The sequence below is a fragment of the Phyllostomus hastatus genome, unplaced genomic scaffold, assembly GCF_019186645.2.
Source record: "Phyllostomus hastatus isolate PE091 unplaced genomic scaffold, TTU_PhHast_1.1 phas_contig_17, whole genome shotgun sequence".
Taxonomy (NCBI): Eukaryota; Metazoa; Chordata; class Mammalia; order Chiroptera; family Phyllostomidae; genus Phyllostomus; species Phyllostomus hastatus.
This window is the reverse complement of record NW_025333664.1, coordinates 33029334-33046641: the sequence shown is the minus strand read 5'-3', so window position 1 is coordinate 33046641 and position 17308 is coordinate 33029334. Positions and strand designations below refer to the sequence as shown.

The following is a 17308-nucleotide window of genomic DNA, read 5'->3' as shown; positions in this document are numbered from 1 at the left end:
TTTGTATCACGTAATTGAACTTATATGTTTCATCTCCAGCCTCTGCTTGAATACCTGTCCTGACAGGGAACTCACCACCTCAAATATTATGCATTTCATTGCAATGAACTCTCTTTGCAAAAATAAGTTTTCCTGGTATCAGAAACCAAATCTTTTCCCCTGATATATTAGTCCTACTGATTCTCTCCCTACCAATTCACTTGCTTAAAATTCCTTCTGATATAAATAAGCCTTCTCCTTTCATAATTAGAAATAAATCTCAAATATAAGTATTCTGAGAATGGGCAATAAATGGATAATTCATTCTAAAGTATAAATGACTGATAGGAGCTTTACCATAGGAACAAGAATTTACAAGAAGAACCTAAAGGTGGGGTCATGTGGAATACCAAAGGCACCAGGAATGTGAGGACACCAAAAACTTGATATAGTAGAAAGTGCACTGGGCTAGGTCATAAAAGATGGATCCTATGTGATTTATTTTATTTGAGCTTTGCTTTTGTCATTTGGAAAATAAGTAATTTGCATGATTAGTAGTCCTACTTGTTATTGTAATTGCAGAATTTTGTTTGGGAGCAGCTCAGCTCACCAGGAAAGTTTTAAGCCTCAGCACTGACTTGGTTTCCATAGATCTTTCTTAGTTCTGGGTGGTCAAAAAGTTGTACATGTGTCAATGAGCTTCATCCTCCTGGTGGCTGGGTTGACGTTCTTGTTGTCAAAGATGCTATGACTTACACCCACCATCATCATGTCAGTCAATGAACATTTTATTCCCACCTGGCTTGAATCTTTCTCTCCTCTGCCTCAAAGCCCTGCTTCACCAGAGCTATTTATGGTATTTGTATCATAAATATTTGCAAGTAACACATTTACCGCAGGTAACACATTTTATTATGATTTTATTATATATTCTCTTTTCCTGGAGTTTTGTAAGTAAATAGTGCATAATAACCAACTCTTTATTTGTCCTAAGTTCCACACTACAGAACCAGGGCATATTACAACTGCTTGATGCACTAAACTCAAGACTCAATAAATACTTTACAAAAATAATGTAGTTATTTTTCCTTTCTTAAAACATAAAAAATTAGGATTTCCTACACTTGAGTCCTCCTCCTCTTTTTATACCTATTTGTTGTGAATATATTGGTGGAGAAAAAATTGTCAAGATGATATTAAAATAAAATAGATGAAATGAGGTCCATGTTGTTTTCCCATTTATCTTGCTTTTTTTCCTTTGGAAAAGTGCTACTCCCTGTTTTTATGTTCAACTCTCATGCAGCCTTCTGGACTTACTAAGACATGAGAAGAAATTCTGTCATTCTGAAGCCTTTAAGTAGAATCAAAGCATTATGCTAATATTGGCCTTTTATTTTAAAGCCTATTTAAAACCAGCCTCAGATTTGCTTTAAAAATAGCCATCTGTCCCCCACCCCCTATCTCTACCCAGTTTTGGGCAAGGGCATTTTGAATGCTGAGACTTCAGCAAGGTGCCTCATGACTAAATAATATTTGGTTTAAGGCAAGTGTTTTCTTGTTTGGATATACTTCTATTGAGTTATTTTAAAAGTCATTACAAAATCCCTTTCTCTTCCACCTCCTAAGCCCTGTCTGAACTCTCACAGAAGTGATAAAACAGTTTCATGATGACAACTCCAGAGAAAAGGTTATGCTTAAGTCACATTTATATTAAATAAGTTATATATAAAAACTTATAATGTTTACAATTTCAGTCTCTTTCCCCCTTTGCATCTCTAGGAAACACTGGACCTGGGTGTGAATTGAATCCCATCCACTGTGGCTTCCAGGTTCTTCTGGCTTCTTGGTCCTCATCCTCTTTACCACATCACCCCAAGGAGGAGTTCCAAGAAGGTCTGTGGGCATTGTAGATGGCAAGGGTGGCCTCAGATGGTAGCCACCAGGCCTGGCGCACATCCCTAGTGTAATTTATGAAAAATACTCATGTGGCATATGCAAACACACAGGAATGTGGATAAGAGGTGGCAGATCAGTGTAGTGCATTTACGTCACAAATACCAGAGGTCTCTCTTTAATACTCCCTGGCCTCTTGGAACTGCTTGATGTAATCCTCATCGGAGGGGCTCTCTGTGCACTTCTGTCCATTGTTGGGAGGCCGGGCTTCATTATACCTGCTCCAGTCACCCTTGCAGATAATCCAGGGCAGGACATCCACTTTATAGTGGAGCTCCGCTGAGAACTCAGTACTGATGAGGTTAGGTGTCCCCGCCCCTTTGCCTCTGGTTATGAGCTGCATGTTGTCGCCATAGCAACAGTGCTGGGCGGCTAGCGTGGTACTCTCTAGAGACAGCATGGAGCGAATGCAGTACCGGGCAGTGGGCTTGTAGATCTCCAGCTTCTCCTTGGGCCCGCTGGCGTCCTTCCAGCGGAATTCCTTGCGCTTGATGCGGTCGAAGATGTCTGCTGTGCTATAGGCCACCTCTGTGGGGTAGGAGCAGGGGCAGCTGGGCAGGTCATTGATCACCTTGTGCATGTACTTCTTTAAGAACTCGCTTTTGCAGCTCATCCATCGCTCACAGCTGTCTGTGTCTGAAAAAGGCCACAGAGATACGCTTTAACCACAGGTCACCAAGCTCAGGCAGCAAGATGACATTGACATTTTTCCCTCCTCCCCTCCCAGGTTCAACCCCTACAACCCCCTGGGACCAGGAGGCCAAGCACACCTCCCCTGAACTTGGGAACTTTGAACTTGACTACTCGTATGCCGTCACCATTATTATATATGCTTCAAATTTTTTTTTTTGGGGGGGGGTGAAATGTATGGCATTATTATCCCTAAGTTTAAGCTTTAGTAGGCATCTACAAAAAATAAAAATAAAAAAGGAGGATATTGGGATATAGGGTTAACCATAACACCACTATCACCCATAGGAAAATTAACAATAATTCAGAGGGACATTTTAAATCTTCTCTTTAAATGCATGGTGATAGGGTAGAAAATGCCTCAAAGTAATATTTGTTGATCTAAGTTGTATATCTGCCAGTAATTGACCAGTTAAATCTAGAGCTAGTGGCCTAACCTCTTAACCTTAAGCACCAAACAGTTACAATCACTGTATTCAAATCCATATGAAAAAATGCCTCAAAAGGAAAAAGGCTGGTGGCCCTGGCTTTTAGGGAACCTAACATTTAGTCCAGAGGTCACTTACCAACTAGCTTGGAGTCAGAACTTGCACCCAGAGGTGTAGTGTTTGGTCTTCACAGTAATAAAAAATATTGAGTTAATTTCTAACATTTAAGAGTTAGGTGATTCCACTCATTAATGTGGATTTCCAGTTTCATTTGAAAAAACAAAAGACATGTTTATGCTGGACCTGCTTTGCTCTATGGGAGCAACTAACTGAGTAAGCAGGCAAAGAGTAACTGACTGGGGGCTGGTGGTGTCATGAGTGGAAATTGAGTGGCCAGGATGGGGGGTGGGGCAGCTTGGAGAAGAGCTTGGGATCCTCTTCAGTGAAATGAGGAAGACAGAGGTGGGGCATCTTTCAGGAGCTCAGCAAGGCCTATACTGGGTGAAAAGTATGGGCTCTTGTGCTGGACTGCCGGGGATGGAACCCCAACTATTTAGTAGCTCTGCGACCTTGAGAGAGCTATTCTCCCTCACTGTGCTTCAGTTTTCTCAACTCTAAATTGAAGATATAAATAACACCTGTCTCATAAAGTGGGATAAGGATTAAATGGGAGGGGACACAGAGAGTACAGTTTAGAACAAGGTATCACCCACAGGGATGGGCTGAGGGTCCTTTTGGCACTGAGTTCTATGATTCCAGCCCTGCAAGCTTCTGACTGAGCAGTAGCTGAGAGAAGGAAGGTTCCATCCTGGGAAAATATGTGTCTGCAAAGCCAGTAGGGGACTCTTGCAGAGAGTAGGGTCTTCAGAAACAAAATTCAGTGCAGCCCCAGAAAATAGCTTTGTATTTTCCTGTGAGAGTGGCAGGTCATCATAATTCATGTGCCTGTATGACATCCACTTACTTATTTTTATTTATCAAACTATTATAGATATTCAGTGTAATGGATATGTTCTAAACATTTTACAAATATGAACTCTATTATTCTACAATAACTTTGTAAGGTAGGCACTACTTATTCATACCATTTTAGAGATCAGAAAAGATGATGCAGTACTGGGTTAAGAAACTTGACCCTGTGCAAGAAATATGCTAGGAAAATTGGACCCCATTTGAGGACAACAAAACATGTAAATGGATCAAGGGTGACACTGCAAAGGCAAAAGGCATCCCCAAAACACTACATCAATATTTGAATAAAAAAGAAAAAAACTCTTACCAACTTCAAACAGCTTGGTGGCATTAAACTCCTCACTTCCTGCAAGGAGACTTACTTCGGTGGCAGCTGTCCTGAAGGTGTCTTCAATTCCTAAAATACAGACAGGGTCTCATTTTTCTCTAGTTATTTGGGAGAAATCCACACCCCCCCTAACAATTGGAAAAAAAAAACAAATATATCTCAGAAAAGCCTTTTCTTGTGTTCATTACTATTCATGAGTAGCAACTTGCAAACAGAGGAAACAGTAAAAAGCAGGTAGTAGAGCATGAAATATATTAAAACCCCAGATACCATGTATAGCATGAAATCAGATCCAAATGTGCCTGAAGGATCCTAAGGAACTCATTCACTGGGTCCAGGAGTTGGGTTTTAGGCAGGGGGAAGGACACATGTCAAGATGGTTGTCTGGCGGTGTCAGGGTGACAAACTAGAGGCAGTGACTCATACCAGTCTAGTGGTCAAGACCAGTCTTAAGAACTGACTGCTTATAAATCAGTACTAGCTGTGTGACCTTGGGCAAGCCATTTAACCTTTGTGTAAGTACTTTCACATCTGTAAAATGGGGAGAAATAAATGATCCACCACAAAGAGTTGAATGAATTAAAGTGTAAAGAAAGCTCTTCTAGTAGTAAGATGTAAGACTTAGCTGATACTGTTCCTTGAATATTTGTCTAGCTCATTTTGAGGGTGCAGTAGTCCATAGCCAAAGACCAGGTATCTCATATTCTGGGACTTTCAGCATTGCTGATGATGCTTCAATAAGAGTAGGCTGGGCTTGTCATTACTTGCTCTGAGGGACTGAGCTCAGCTTGCCTCGATCTTCTTGGCTCTCCTCCCCTCTCCAAATTGCTACCCCACCCAGGCTTTCTTTACAAACAGGACTCCTGTGCAAGCTGAGGCAGTCAGAAGAGGCAGGAGCTGTGGAGCGTAGACTAGTTGGAGAGCTTGGCTGCCTGTTGGCAAGACTTGATTTCCTTTAAGAGGCTCTCTCTGATATTAGGTGAGGCCTCTTGAACTTATTTATAGGGCTGACCTATGGAACAAACTTTTATGGTGCAATCACTGCCAGGCCAGGGAGGCCGCCTTCCCTGTGATTCTTTCCAAAATGGCTGAGACTCAACACAGCTAATAAGGAAAGAAATCCTGTAAAAAATCCTTCATATTCCAAGAGAGTCCTGAAAGCCGGAAGAGCCAGGAACACAAAAGAAAGGATGAAAGGAGGGCAAGGTCAGTTGAAAGAAAATGTATGAGCGGGGCTGCCACCCACACAGCTTGCAGTGACAAGAGAAAATGAGAAGGCAATATTCAAAACGGTGGCCAACCTTCCCCTAATAAGATATCGAAATGGAGCATCTTGGGTCTGTGTGCCAGCTCTAGAAGAGAAATCTGGAGGCAATCCCCCAAGCCCTGACTTGAAATGCTGTCTGTGTCCAGGTGTGGCTGAGCTCAATACCCTTCCTCCTGCTGGAGGTGGAATAGTTTGATGGTTAAGAACATGGACTCTGGAATCAGATTGTCTGGATTTGAATTCCAGATGGATCATTTGCTGCTTGTGTGACTCTAGGCCAATTAAGCCCAGTGCTTCAGTTTCCGTAACTGTTAAAAGAACACAATAATGAGGCTATTGTGAAGATTAAACAAAACCTTAGAAATTTGCTTGATACTGAAATATGAAAAAAATCCCATTCTTCATAATCATGTTTCATTTGTTCTTCATTACCTTCATATTCTTCATATTTATTTTCATTTTCTTTTGTTTCATCATATCTTCATTATCTTTTTCATCTTCAGATTCTCCTTCTCTTCCTTCTTATTTTCTTCCTGTACTCCTTTTCTTCCTTCTCATAGCATTATTATTTATTGGTTTACTTTTACCCATACAAATACCATCCTATCAGACTTCTAACTCTGCTGCATGTAGGAAATTTACAAAGAAAAGCATCTTGATATTTGCTTAACTTTTTGAAATTCATCCACATGGCTGACAGGTCACCAGAACTACCTCTGCTGATACTTTTCTATATAGGCCTCTTGGTTAGCATACACATGCCCATCTGATCCTTCGTTTCTCTCCTCAGAAACCCCCTTTTTTTTGTTCTTCCACTTCTTTTTTATTCCAAATTTCAGTCTTAAGGTCTGAAAACAGAGTTTAAGGGTAGAAAAAGGAAGTCCTGAGTGCAGAGATTAAATTTTCTGTCTGAATTTCTTTGGGATAAAGCCATTTGGAACATGTGGTTTCTTGGAAGAGCCTAAGATATTATTTTAGATTGGTATTTTACCTGGAAATGGAGAATGCATAGGAAATGTAAACCTACAGACCAGGTGTTGGTACACTTTTTGTAAAGGGTCAGAGAGTAAATATTTTAAACTTTGGGGTCACATATGGTCTTGGTCACATATGGTTCCTTCTTTTTTTCCTCCTTCTACTTCTTTTCCTCTCCCTCATCTTCTTTAAAAACATGTGTGGGCCATACAAAAGCAGGCTGTACTGTGACAATCTTCGCTACAGAGAGTCACAATATTTTTCATCCCCAACAACTCCCCATCCATTAAGCCCATTACTCATATTTTGTTTCAGTCTGGTCAGAATCCTTATTAGGAAAATCATCATTTTTTAAAAAGTCAATTTTTTAAAGTTTTAAAATATAAATTAAAACTTTCCCCTTGAACTTGGAGCCACAGTCCTGCATAAACCCACCTGGGCAGTTTGGTCGGTCACAAGTCCTAGACTCCGTTGCAGTGCATGCGTAGCCACAAGACCTGGTCCGCTTCTGGTTGCCATTCCCACAGGTGACGCTGCAGATGGACCAGAGACTCCAGTCACCCTCCCCATCTGTGGAATCTGGAAGGGAGCCAGGGAGACAGTCACAGCCTTACCTGAAGAGTCCCCAAATCCACCCCAACAAGCAGCCTGCCAATTGTCCACTTCCATCGTTTTCACTGTTGAGGGCACAGATGCCTGCTGGACTCAAAAGGCTTACAGCTCCAGGGTTCATTTTAGGGATGAACTTCATGAAGGCAGTGCTTCTGTCTGAAGTTTTGGGAACTGATGTGGTAAGCACATGACCAGGGCCTAACTCCCAAAAGGTGCTCAATGAATGCTTATTGAGGATGCATACGTTTGCTGAGCATGGGATCATGAAGTAATATGATAGATAGGTAGTTAGATGACCACCATTAGTTCCTTAACTCCCTGTGTCATTTAGAGAGAGAGAGAGAGAGAGACCTTATTTCCCCTTTCTTTGAATCTGTGCTGGCTCTGGCCTTAAGAGGCCTGGCAGCTTCTGACTTTTCCTCTAGGCAATGCACTCACCATGAAAAAAGCTGAGGCTAAAACTGTGAATTATGGGATGCCACATAGAAAGAAAGAAGCCACAGGAAGGACCACTAGATACGTGAGTGAAGCTTTTGTGAACCTTCCAGCCCTTCCTAGTGGATAGCTGAATGCAGCTGATGCCCTCAGGAGGGAAAGACCTGCCCAGAGTAGCTCTGCCTCAACTCCTGAGCCACAGGATCATGAGAAATAATAAAGTGCTGTTGTTTTAACCCATGGATCCTGGGGATGGTTTGTTACACAGGAGTAGACAACAGGTACATAATGCTGATGCTAGAGATGGTTCTTTGAGGTCATTGCTCAACACCCATCCAACAAATATTTTTCCAGCCCCTATTATATGCCAGGCACAGTTCTAGGTACACAGGATATACTCTTAAACAGAACTTTCAAAGATTCCCTGCCCTGGTGGAACTACTATTTTAGTGAGAAAAGTCAGACAATAACTAGTAAATAAAAAATGAGTGAATTATATAGTAGATTAAAGTTGGTGAATAACATGAAAGAAGGAGAAGCAGACCAGGCTAGAGGGGCCTGAAGTGTGAGAAGGGCAGGAGAGGTTGGTATATTATTCACAGTAAATTCTTCTTTTTAAAAGTAAGAAACTAAGTCCTTAGAGTGACTATCTAAGGTCATAATGGTAACAGAAAGGAAAATTTGGGCTCTAGTGCTAAGCCCTTAATCTCAAAATTTTGACTCTTTCTGAAGCATCTCCACTTAGTAATAATTTCTCCTGGTTTGTCCAAATGTTCCTACAGCCTTGGGGCCTCTGTCAGTGCCAAGCTCAGAGCTACAGCATGTGCCTTGCAGGGAAGGGGTCTTCTCCATTCATAACAGCTTGTGGGGATTACTATTATGTGGGCCAGGCAAGAATGTTGTCCACACATGTTTCTACCTGAACTGCAGGCCCTGTGCCAGCCTCCCAGGCTGTTTACATGGCGTTCACTCTGAACACTCCTCAGCAAACACAGGGCTCCTGAGTCTCCTTGGCCCATTCAGCAGAGTTGGGGCGGGGACGGGGAGGGTGATTCATGTTTGTGTCCTCTCTCCTCACCAGAATGGAGCGTTTGCTCACATGTCGCCTGCCTCCAGGGGCCCCATCCATTTCTATCCCCTCCCCAAGAAGAATCTTTCTGAACTTTGATTTTCTTCTAAGAAATGGTTTTCCAACCACATGGCCAAACAGACGTTTGAAACTCTGCTTCACGTGAGGGAGCTGGGCCTTCATCCCCAGGCTTTGTTAGCCTCCCTCAGAGCTCCCGTGTCTTACTAGGCATGAACACAGTAGGACTGGGGAGATAGGAGGCCTCTGGAGGAACAAACCATGGAGGCAGGGGCCACTACTGCTCCCTATAAGATTTTGGAGTCCAGTGTCTCTTGGTAATTTCACCAGGAACACCAGAGGGTACCTGGAACAGCCACACAATCACATTCTTGTCAGCAGGAGCATCTGGGTGTGGCGGGTTACATGTGCCCATGACCACATTCTACCACATCCTATCTGCATTGGTGAGGCCAAGTTTGTTAAAGGCAGTTACAACAGCACTGAGTCATAAGTAAAGATGATCATGGCTTTAGAGTCATAGAAAGGGGGCAGTTGGTCAGTCAGAAAAAAGCTTATTGAATCCCATAGGTGGAGTCCATGTCACCTGTGTGGTGGGTGCAGGCACAGGACACAGTCCATTGATGCTAAGACATATCCTGCTTGACTCAGCAGAAGCAACAGAGCCCCAACCATCTAGAAATCTCTTGCAAACTTTCTTCAATGTTGCAGTAATATGAAGAACAGTATCATCTTGAACTTTGAGATATTAACATTAAGGTTACCATGATGCTTACACTGGGATCTCTGCATTAGGTAATTTCTTGTTTTTATATCTTGGATCAAAATTATGGGATGCCAATGCTGTGTCAGATTAGGTGAAAAATGACTTCCAAAATTCCTCTCTCCTTTGGTTACACTCCTCTCCCACTGACCCTAGCCCAGGCCATCTGACTCGCTTTGGCCAATGAGAAAATAACAAATGTGATACAAGCAGAGGCTGAAAAAGCACTCCTGTAATAGACCTTACCCTCTTGCTGTAAGGAACTCTTCCACTACCATGTGAAGAGCCTGAGGCCAGCATTCTGGAGGGCAAGGAGCCAGGTGGAGAGAAGCTTTAGCCTCCTCAGCACCCCAGCTGTCCAGTGGGGATCCCATCATTGTGAGTGAAGCCATCCTAGACCTCCAGCCCCAGTGAAACTAGCCCAGAAAAGAACAGTTGAGATAACCCAAAAATTGCTGAGAGAAAATTTTAAGCCAGTGAATTTTGGGGGTTTGTTTCTTAAGCAACAAATGTTAACTGTTATAAATACACTGTAGCGTTTTCCCTAAGATACATTCTCCATGGTTAGCAGACTCTGGAACCGTGAATGAGTTTTCATCCTCGTATGTGGGTTCGTCATGTTTTTATTTTAGGTGCTCACAAAGTCATTTATTTTCCAAACTTATTTTAATATGAGTCCCCAAGAGTTAGGCACAGAACAATTATATGGCCAGGTATTTGGTTATTTTTATTGAGCTAGCAATGAAATAAAACCACCTTCTAGGGTTGTGTATGTCAGCTCACCACTCTAAGGCCTTTATAGCATACTGTCCTGGGTGAATGTTCCAGCAAAAACTCTTCTTAGGGACTTCTATTTGTTCTCAAATGTGCTCAAAGTACAGAAGGAATTTTCTGACTGTGGTACAAAGCTTTGAAGGCAGTATTTATTTCTGCTATAATAAAACAAACTTGTTCTTATTTGCTTACCTACCAGGGAGCATCACTCAGAGCAGAAACTGAATGTGAGCAGCAGTAATTGCAAAGAGGACAATGAAGGTAAAACAGTCCCTGTGATTTGACAGCCCCTGTCGATGACATCAAATTGTTTGGGGAGGGAAGAAAACAATGCACAGTTCAGGGCTGGGTTTCTAGGATGTCATCTGAATTTTTATAGTAGTTATTATACTGTTTCAAGGCACTAGATTTCTGTGCGCCAGTCATTTCTGTTTGAGCAATTGAAGTGACTTGGGTCTTGATGTGGCTCCAGGCAAACCTCCACTACTAATCCTCAGTGATAGTGGCTACCAATTATTGAGGACCTGCTTTAACTAGCTGCTCTAGCACACTGATTTAACTCCTATTATAATTTTGCAAACTAGGTGGAAACAGCCTCCTTTTTCTGATAGGTAATCGAGGCTTAGAGAGGTTAAAGTACCTGCCTAAGGCCACACAGCTCAAACTTGGCAGAGCTGGCATTAGATCTGAGGTCTGCCTGCTCCTGCTGTCTCCCGTTATATATTCTGCTGTTCTAGCAACTTTGATTCTGGCCCAGGTTGGCTTCCTTTCCTTAAGGCACTCACTTATGTGGCCATAATCTAACACTACAAAGAAAAATCCCTGGAAAAAAATCACTGAAATCTTCTATTAAAATAAGACCATGACCAGTTAGAGAATTGCAGAGAACTGAGTCCCAACCTACGTTACAATAAGCAGTTACCATTAATTTTATTATTCAGGTGGTTCTGAACAACTTTAAGAATTGCATATTACTATTTGAAAGGAAAATATTTATTTGAACTCTTTCTCTGCCCTGGGTGATACTCAGGCAGAGACTGCCTTCAGTCTCTACACAGAAGGTATTTAAAGTGCAGTCTCTCAAATACATACAGTTCAAAGTTGAGCTAATTTGGATTTCCACAATCACAAACTAGGTCTAACTAACTTCTGTTGAGTATTTTACAATTCATTCTCAAGATTTATTCTATTTTATTTATTTCACCTAGAATTTTTTGAAAGATTCTTTGGCCACAAACATTTAAATTTTTCTTAAAAATCCTGCCTTCAGAAATTTGAGATCAACAACCTTTACAAGACCAGTTTTTGTGGCAATTTTAGCCCAGCTGAGAAAAGACAATGGGCACTTAGGTACAGTGAGAGCACTGCTTTGTCACTGCATGAATCTCACCTTTCTGGGCAGTATATTCACTCCCTGTATCCTCCACAGCATCCAATCTAGGGCTAAATACTTAGAAATTGCACTATAGTTTCTTGTTGATGGGAATACAAGAGGACTCAGCCCGTCCAAAGTTGTATGGAGTTCTGAAAATCACATGCTCCTGGCAAGCCAGCCTCAGAAGCAATGCTTCTTCAATTATTTTGCAAATATTGCTGAGCATCTATGACAAACTGTGAGTCTTGGTACTCCAAGTGTGGTCCAAGGACCAGCAGTGTCAGCCTCACTTTGGCTGCAGTCACCTTACTATATCTACTGCATCAGAAGCTGTATTATAACAAGCACCCCCTGCCCCCCAGTTTGTGTACACATTGAAGTCTGAAAAACAGTATTTTAGAAGTATGGTAAGGGACATATTTTTCTTCATAAGGTAGCAATCCTATATCTAGCCTAACAAGGAGGAAGTTACCAAGAGAGACTCCAAAGGCCCAGAAATGCTGTAAGATTCAGATGCAAGGTGCTCTACAGGTATCACAGCCCCAGAAAGCTGGGTTGAGGATGGCTGAGGCAGCCCCAGAGGTGCTCCATGAGAAGGAAATTCTATCCTCGATATTGAAATGGAAGATGTTCTTAATACTCATGCATTCAGCAGAGGGTACTCTGTAAGAGCTTTAGATGAAAGAGTTGTTTCTAATGTTGGTCTTCAAACTGCAGTGAACATGAGGATCACCTGATAACCTTGGTTGAAAAAAGAGACAAAGACGTAAACAGACAGATTCCAGGTCTCACTGATGGACATCTGGTTCAGTAGAAGGGCAGCAATGGCCCTCAGTCTGAGCTGTACATTGGAGTCACCCATGGAGATTTAAAAAACACAGACGCCTGGGCTCCACCTCTAGATGCCCCAAATTGTTGGTCTGGAGAGAACTCGGGCATCCAGGTTTTTAAAAATTTGCCAGGTGAGCATAATGAGCAAGTGAGGCTGAGAACCATTGATCTTAAACACTAGTGCTCAATGTACCAGAGGCCCTGGAAATTCTTTCAAACATAGATTTTGGGGACACACCCCTGGAATGTCTGACTCAATACGTCTGGGATATGGGAGACTGAAAATCTGTGTTTTATCATGGTTCCAGGTGATGTTGATGTAGCTACTCTGGGGACCACACTTTGATGACCTTACAATAGAGGAATAGGGCTGGGGCTAGGATTGGCATTTTTTAAACCTTCAACAAAGAGATTCAGATGCTGAGAGTCTAAGTCCCACTCATAGGAACAATGTTTTGTGTGGGATGGGCAAACAGGTTAAACCGCAAAGCTGTGTACTGTCAGGCTGGCACCCAGGGGTCCTGTGTGTTTTGTTTCTCTGTTCAATAGCACTGGACTTTTCCTTCCATTCCTATCTTCCAATCTAAGTGACCATTTCTGGATCTACTCTGCTCTCCTAAAGGATATGCTACATTTTCCCCCAGAGAGGAAAAATAACATAGTGATTAAAAGGATGGACTTTAGACTGACTGACTGAGATAAATTCTTGAGTTCAAGTTGCTTAATTTTTTCCAGGTTTCAGATTCTCTATCTGTAAAATGGCGTACCTGACTCATACAGCTGATTAAATGGGCTAATACATGTTAGATGCCATGAAGAAGGACTGGTGCATGTTAAATGCCGTATGTATGTTGGCTACTATTTGTAGTCTGTCCTCCTGGAAAACAGGTATACTGGACTTCCTCTGAAAAGGGGGAAGGTTTCATGAGTCTTCTAGCTGGAAGAGGTTTGGGAGAATTCTTTCTGCTCCCCTAGAATTTGATGTGTATCTTCACCAGGGCACTATTTTGCTCTATTAGTTAATTTTTCTCCCCTTGTCCACAGATAGGTGAAATCCTCTTTAGGTAAGGACTGCATCTTACTCATTTTTGGATTTGTAGCCCTTAGTATAATGATGAACACAAGATATGCCCTTAATAAATGTCTGTTGAATAATTAAATGATGAAGCTGAAAAAAGTTATCTTACTGTTTTGGAAATTGCTTAGAAGCATCTATTATTGGGCAGAAATAACTCTTCAACATACAACTGGTCTTTCTGCTGAAAAACGTGTAAGGCTGGGAGTTCATAACAAATTATTCTCATCATACAGTGCTTGCTCTAAGTCTGCTGATGGCGAAGCCACAGGACATCACAATAATGGATGCATTTTTAAGACAGCAACCATTCTATAGCACAAGGAACACTGTCTGATTCCTCATGAAGGCTGCATTTCCCAGCCTATTTTGCAGCTATGTGGGGCCATAACATCAGGTACTGAAATTTGAGCAGATGTGATGTGTCATCTCCAAGCTGAGGGGGTTAAGAGCATGTGAACCTTTTTCAGGTTGCATCTGTCTTCTTGGCTGAGCTGGATATAGAGCATCCAGTGGATAACTCCCAGGCCCTAACAGTTGGTGGAGGGCCAAGATGGAAGGAACGTAGGACTTGAATGACTGAGTAGAGCTGAGTTCCCCCTACTTTGTCTCTCATTTCAGGTGAAAAATGAATTTTTGTTATTTAAATTACTGAATTTTAAAGTTTTGTCTTCTCACCTGTCTAACTCTAAAAAAAATGAGACACTAGAAGTCCTAACTTGAGGTCTTAAAGTTTATTGGTGGGGAGGCCTTACTTGGACAACCTGTGAAGCCTATATTAATGTCCATTCCCAAAAGCCACACCACTGCCAATGTCAAACAAAACATAGTGGTCTGGTCAAAGGAAGCAGCTGGACACATCTCTTTTACTTAACTGACTTTCAATATGCATCTTTACAGTTAAATACAGAAGGAAGTTGGTTTGGTGATTTCTTCTTTTAGAAATAAAAAAAAATTTTTTTGAGAAAGGCAAGACCTCAAAGACCCTTAACTAAAGAAAAATTCTCTCCTAGGATAATTGGTATGATTTTAAAATTATAGTCTTTCTAGAAACATGTGGCTGCTGGTGCCTCCTTGGGGCTTTGGTGGAAGAGAGTCTTTATGAGGTACGCCTCATAGAAGACCAAAAGCCACATACTGTAAATTGGGTTTTGCTTGGCTCCATGTCCTCATTATCCTCATTTATTGTCCCCACAATTTTATATTACTGGGTGGTAAACTCACCATATTCTGGCTGCTCTTTGGTTTCAAAAGTGCGGTGGCCTGGGGCCGGACGGTCCCATCCCCGGAGGGGGTTGAGGAAGTTGCTGTCATCTGAGGTACTGTCGTACTTGTAGTCCTGGTCCCCGCTGTTGGCCCTCGACAAGGACAAGGACCTCTGCCACCAGGCCCGCCAGTCGGGGGATGGGACTGACCAGCTGGGCTTATTCTCCGGATGCTGATCTTTATCTGCTTCAGTGTCAGGACCGTCCACCACCTCTATGGTGACCTGAAGAATTCAGAATAGGCCAGGGTCAATGAGGTGGGTGGCCCTTGGAAGAAAGTCTGACAGAGTGGAGGCAAATGATTTGTGTGTCACTTGTGAAGGATAGCTGAGACTGCTTGCTGATACAGAATGGAAAACATCCAGGGATGGCCCAAATGAACCCTATGACTAGAGAGAATGATGTACCTGGGCCTTGGGGTGGAAGGAGACACTTCACCACTAGGGTCACTGATTTACTGATGGTTGTATTGCTAGGAAGTCTTTAATTCAAGGATAAACATGTAGTATAAATGTTCCTGAAGTGACACAAGAATAATTGTAATAAAACTGAACACTTACTGAATACTAACTCTGTACCAGGCACTGTTCTAAATGCTCTTCCATATATTAACTTATTTAATCCTCAGAATAATCTTATAAGTTTGGGTGACTGGCCCCTGTGATTGACGATCTACAAAGATGGCCCTGGCACTTCCTCCCATTATTGTATGTGAGTGCCACACCTCTCACGAAGAGGCCCAGTTTACTTCTCCCTTTCTATCTGGGATGGCTTTGTGACACACTTTGCCTAGTAGACTGTGGTAAGAGTTACAATGTGACAAATCTCATGAGGTCTTGCAGCTTCCAGTTTCATTCTCTTGAAATATTCCTACCATTACGTGAGGAAACCCAGCCTAGACTTCTGTGCACATAGAGACCACATGAAGAGGGAGACTACAGAGAGGAAAACCAAGGCTCTCTAGCTACTGGCCAGCTCCACAGTCCCAGTCATCAGTGGGGCCATCTTGGATCCTCAGCCCAACTGATACCATGTGGTGCAGAGATGAGCTCTGCCAGCTGAGTCTTGCTCAAATTCCTGACTTACAGGGACCACAAGCAATCCAATGGTTGTTGCTTTAAGCTACTGAGTTTTGGGATGGTTGTTGGACAACAACAGATAGCATTTTATAGAGAGAAAACTGGCTAACAGAGAAGTTAACAACATTCCTAAAATTACACAGCTAGTAACTGGCAGACATGGGCAGTCTAGCTCCAGAGCCCACGATCTTACCAAGTTTTCCACACTGCACCTCAACAAGAAAGTAACAGAGGTATTGTCCTCTCATGCAACTGAGGGAGCAAAGAGGCCACAGATGCCAGTGAGGCTGGATACTACAGGTTGGGTAGAGACGTGAACACAAGGTCCTCAAGGTCCAGGCTTTCACAGCTGTGATTTCCACTCATCCTGTAGTCCAGACCCAGCACATATATCCCTCAACTGGCCATCAGGTTCAAAACAGATAGTTCTGAAGCCAAGGTCAGAACTTGCTCTTGGATTTACTGAGCCTAATTTGGAAAGCATGGGGCTGGAAGAATTCAGCTTCTTGGCTCTGAGAGACAATCAACGTAGAGAAACTTGTTTAAAAAAATATAATAAAAACTCATTGGGTTCCTTTGGCCATCACATAGCTCTTGCAACACCCCCTGGATGAGTTATATGAAAATGAATCAGAAACACGTGCTCCAAGTAATCAGCGCAAGATGTATTGGGCAGATGGATTTCTAGCTTTGCCCTAACCCAACATCTGAGAGAGTTGCTGGGATGCTCTGCCAAACTGTACCAGGGTGTGCCCATCCTGAGACAAACAGCCTCTTCTTTTTGTGTTAGGGATGGCAAAGTTTGAATTCTACTCATTTTGACATTCAAAGAAAGTTGCCCAGCTAACAGTAGTCCTGGTTTGTGGCCTTATGATGTCCAAACACAGGTCAAGTGTGTGGCCTTCAATACCAGAGTATACTTGGGCTGTGGCAGGTCAAGTGCATCTTTCCTCTGGGATGCCTAGAAGGGCACCATTGGATTTATTCCATGCTACCATTACCCTATTCTTGTAAGCATCTCTTGCATATGTATAAATAGTTATGAAACTTTTAGTAATTTCCCAAAAAAGAAAAAAAAGGAAGGGAAGAAAATGTCTTTTTAGTATGTCTTGTGTCATAGCTGTTCGCTAGAATGGATAATTGCTGGGGAGCAGACAATGACTGGGACCCACATACAACCCTGGAAAGGACAAATGCAGAAGGAGCGTACTGCTGGGTAGTGACAGGGCACTGCTGAGCCTTTGGAGACAAAACCTTTCTCCTCTGCAGTCCCGTCCCCCACTGCCCTGCAGACAGAACAACTGAGCCTCAACAATCCTCTGCAAGGCTGTTAAGGGTCTTGGAGGGGAGAAACTGCCAAGAGCCAGGCAAGCCTGCAATTATGGTAATGAAATCAGTCTCTGGGTAGGAGATAAGGGGG

General features: G+C 42.5%; 1 protein-coding gene across 1 annotated transcript in view; it reads right to left on the bottom strand.

Moving 5' to 3' along the window:
- Positions 1 to 801: 801 nt before the first annotated feature.
- The window catches only part of ISM1 (isthmin 1), a 75911-nt gene continuing 59404 nt past the window's right edge, over positions 802 to 17308 (bottom strand). The window contains exons 3-6 of the mRNA XM_045833664.1: positions 14769 to 15033; positions 7028 to 7171; positions 4330 to 4419; positions 802 to 2568 (exon numbers count right to left, since the gene is read on the bottom strand). Of these exons, the coding sequence (XP_045689620.1) occupies positions 2051 to 2568; positions 4330 to 4419; positions 7028 to 7171; positions 14769 to 15033 (1017 nt within the window). The 3' untranslated portion in view covers positions 802 to 2050. The remainder of the gene's footprint in view (positions 2569 to 4329; positions 4420 to 7027; positions 7172 to 14768; positions 15034 to 17308) is intronic.